The sequence below is a fragment of the Morone saxatilis genome, unplaced genomic scaffold (assembly GCF_004916995.1).
Source record: "Morone saxatilis isolate NCDOM2014 unplaced genomic scaffold, NCSU_SB_2.0 Contig7, whole genome shotgun sequence".
Classification (NCBI taxonomy): Eukaryota; Metazoa; Chordata; class Actinopteri; family Moronidae; genus Morone; species Morone saxatilis.
In genome coordinates this window covers 16,984,558-16,986,785 of record NW_023340246.1, presented here as the reverse complement: position 1 = coordinate 16,986,785, position 2,228 = coordinate 16,984,558, and the positions used below count along the sequence as shown (strand labels likewise).

The window sequence follows — 2,228 nt, the reverse complement described above, 5'->3', positions numbered from 1 at the left end:
CACAGCATAGGTAGATGTATTAGACCATAATTTATGTTTTATGTTTTTAAAAAAGAAACTTTTCAGCAGTAGAAAATAAGTAATGAATGGTTATTAGTTATTAAAGACTCATAGTGATGATTAGGTGATGATATGTCTCTTTTCTTGTGTTGTAGCTGTCTCATATGACAGGCTGCACGACACAAGTATACCTTGAATACATCCAGAGAAACCTCCCTGAAGGTGTAGCCATGGAGGTGTCAAAGGTAAGTTACTGCTTCGTACACCAGCTCAATTTAACTGTGCATTCAAAAGGCTTGAATTAATGGATTTCCCCCCCACGTTTTGTTCATGTTATTATCAGACTGCCATAGAGAAAGTTCCAGATCACATCCATGAACCCATGTGGAAGGACCATCCCATTGATGACAAGCCCGGCCAGTGAATTATGTTGGATAAATGAGAAAAACTGCACATATCTTAACATGTGTTTCTTGTGGACTAGATTAGGGTAGTGTTTGGGTGTTCTATACATTTTTGGGACCTGGCGGTTTCTTTTGTTTGTGGGAACTTTTTGGTCGCTGTTTCAATTTCCATTAAACTGCTGCGAATCAAAGGGGTGACTTGCAAAGGGCTGCCGTTTTTCATTAATCATTAATTTGTTGGGAAAAACTTTCATTTAAATATCGGATTAAAATAAAATTAACTCATAATTAGGTCGACAATTTTCTGGCTCATAGTTGCAATTCGTTGCTTTTTTTCTTTTAAGGCCTGACTGCTTCTAAGGAATGGGGATATTTAAATGTAAAAGCATGGGATTATGTAGAATCAACACAAAGGAAGTATTTTAATTTTCAAGGTACTCCTGTTTTCCTCAACATTTTAGGTGCGCTGTGGATGCCAGACTAATTGTCAGTCCAATGGTCCCCTGTAGCAACGTCTTTGCTTTGCTCAAGCATGTTCATCCTCTCCGGTGCCTCTCGCCCTCGGTACAACAGGCACGATGGTTCCTCTCAAGGGTGGATTATAAGAGGGATTCTCCGATTCAGTTCCATATGATCTCTTCAATCCATCGTTTCGACTTTGCTTCAACAATTGGTGGCAGTCAAGGTCAAGTTTCATTAGTTACTTCGCACACTTACAGGTTTCATATTCGCTCACGAGTACACACTCCTGCAATGTAGATTGGTGGAGGCCAGTAGAGACAGTTTCAGGTAGGGTGGTGTAGAGGTTCCGTAGGGGATGCCCAACTAAAAGTTTTCCTAGTTGATAGTAGTCGTTAGATAAAGCCAACAGATCGACTCACCTTGTCAGACATTAGTGCATGATAGAATTAAGTTTAACAAACTAAAATATATTTCAAACGGTGCCTGTTATAGGAAAATGAATACACAGAAAAAAGCGGGTAATAACTGCCGGAAACCAGAAAGAGACTAAAAATCTTTACTACTAGTGTTTATAACACGCAGTATAACGTAACGAGTCTCGTTGTTCAAAGCAGCGTGGTAAGGTGACTCGCTGGTTACTCAGAAGTGATAATCGGTCACGTGTTGCAACAAATTCCCTGATATTTTTCATCCTCGGTGCAGGCTACGGAATGGATTGTTGAGTTGTTTTTGTTTTTGTGAACTATCCGGGACTATATGACAAAGTGCGTCGATCTAAGACCTTTTCAGTTGAACTAATGGGATAAGTCGACTACTATGGGGCTTAGTGTTTTTGCTTCTGGGTGGATATGCACAGTACGTTTATCGCTCTGTGGTAAAGAAATTCTAGATTAGATTTTGCAACTGCAGATTACTTAGGTTTTTTCCAAATGCTCCAGCGGGGAACTTTGTTCAAAGTAACATTTCAAAACAAAACCATCCTGGGTTAACAGATGGATGGAGGACAAGGTGTAGGTCAGCCAGTCACAGGAAGAAAAACAAAACACGCTGCATAAGAGTGTTTTATCATTCTAATAAGTATTTCTAATGAATTGCAAAAAATAACACGTGGGATTGCTACTTTGGCCTACACAATGGCAGAACACAGAAACACACAGAGCGTGCTTTGTTTGAAGCTACAGAGGGAAAAGTGCACTGAGAGTGGCAATATGGATCCCGGGATAGCTTTCTATATTCTCGAGTACTTTTTCAACACTGGATCAGAAAAACAAGCAAATACATGTATTCTGCCCTTTCACGCTTTAAGGCCAGTCGGCTAAGTAGGGGCAAACAGAAGAGACACAGCATTTTTCAAAAGGATCC

At 40.0% G+C, this 2,228-nt stretch overlaps 1 protein-coding gene across 1 annotated transcript in view; it reads left to right on the top strand.

Moving 5' to 3' along the window:
* Window positions 1–2,228, top strand: part of mrps10 (mitochondrial ribosomal protein S10) — a 4,551-nt gene that overhangs the window by 2,126 nt on the left and 197 nt on the right. The window contains exons 6-7 of the mRNA XM_035678788.1: window positions 156–245; window positions 344–485. Of these exons, the coding sequence (XP_035534681.1) occupies window positions 156–245; window positions 344–424 (171 nt within the window). The 3' untranslated portion in view covers window positions 425–485. The remainder of the gene's footprint in view (window positions 1–155; window positions 246–343; window positions 486–2,228) is intronic.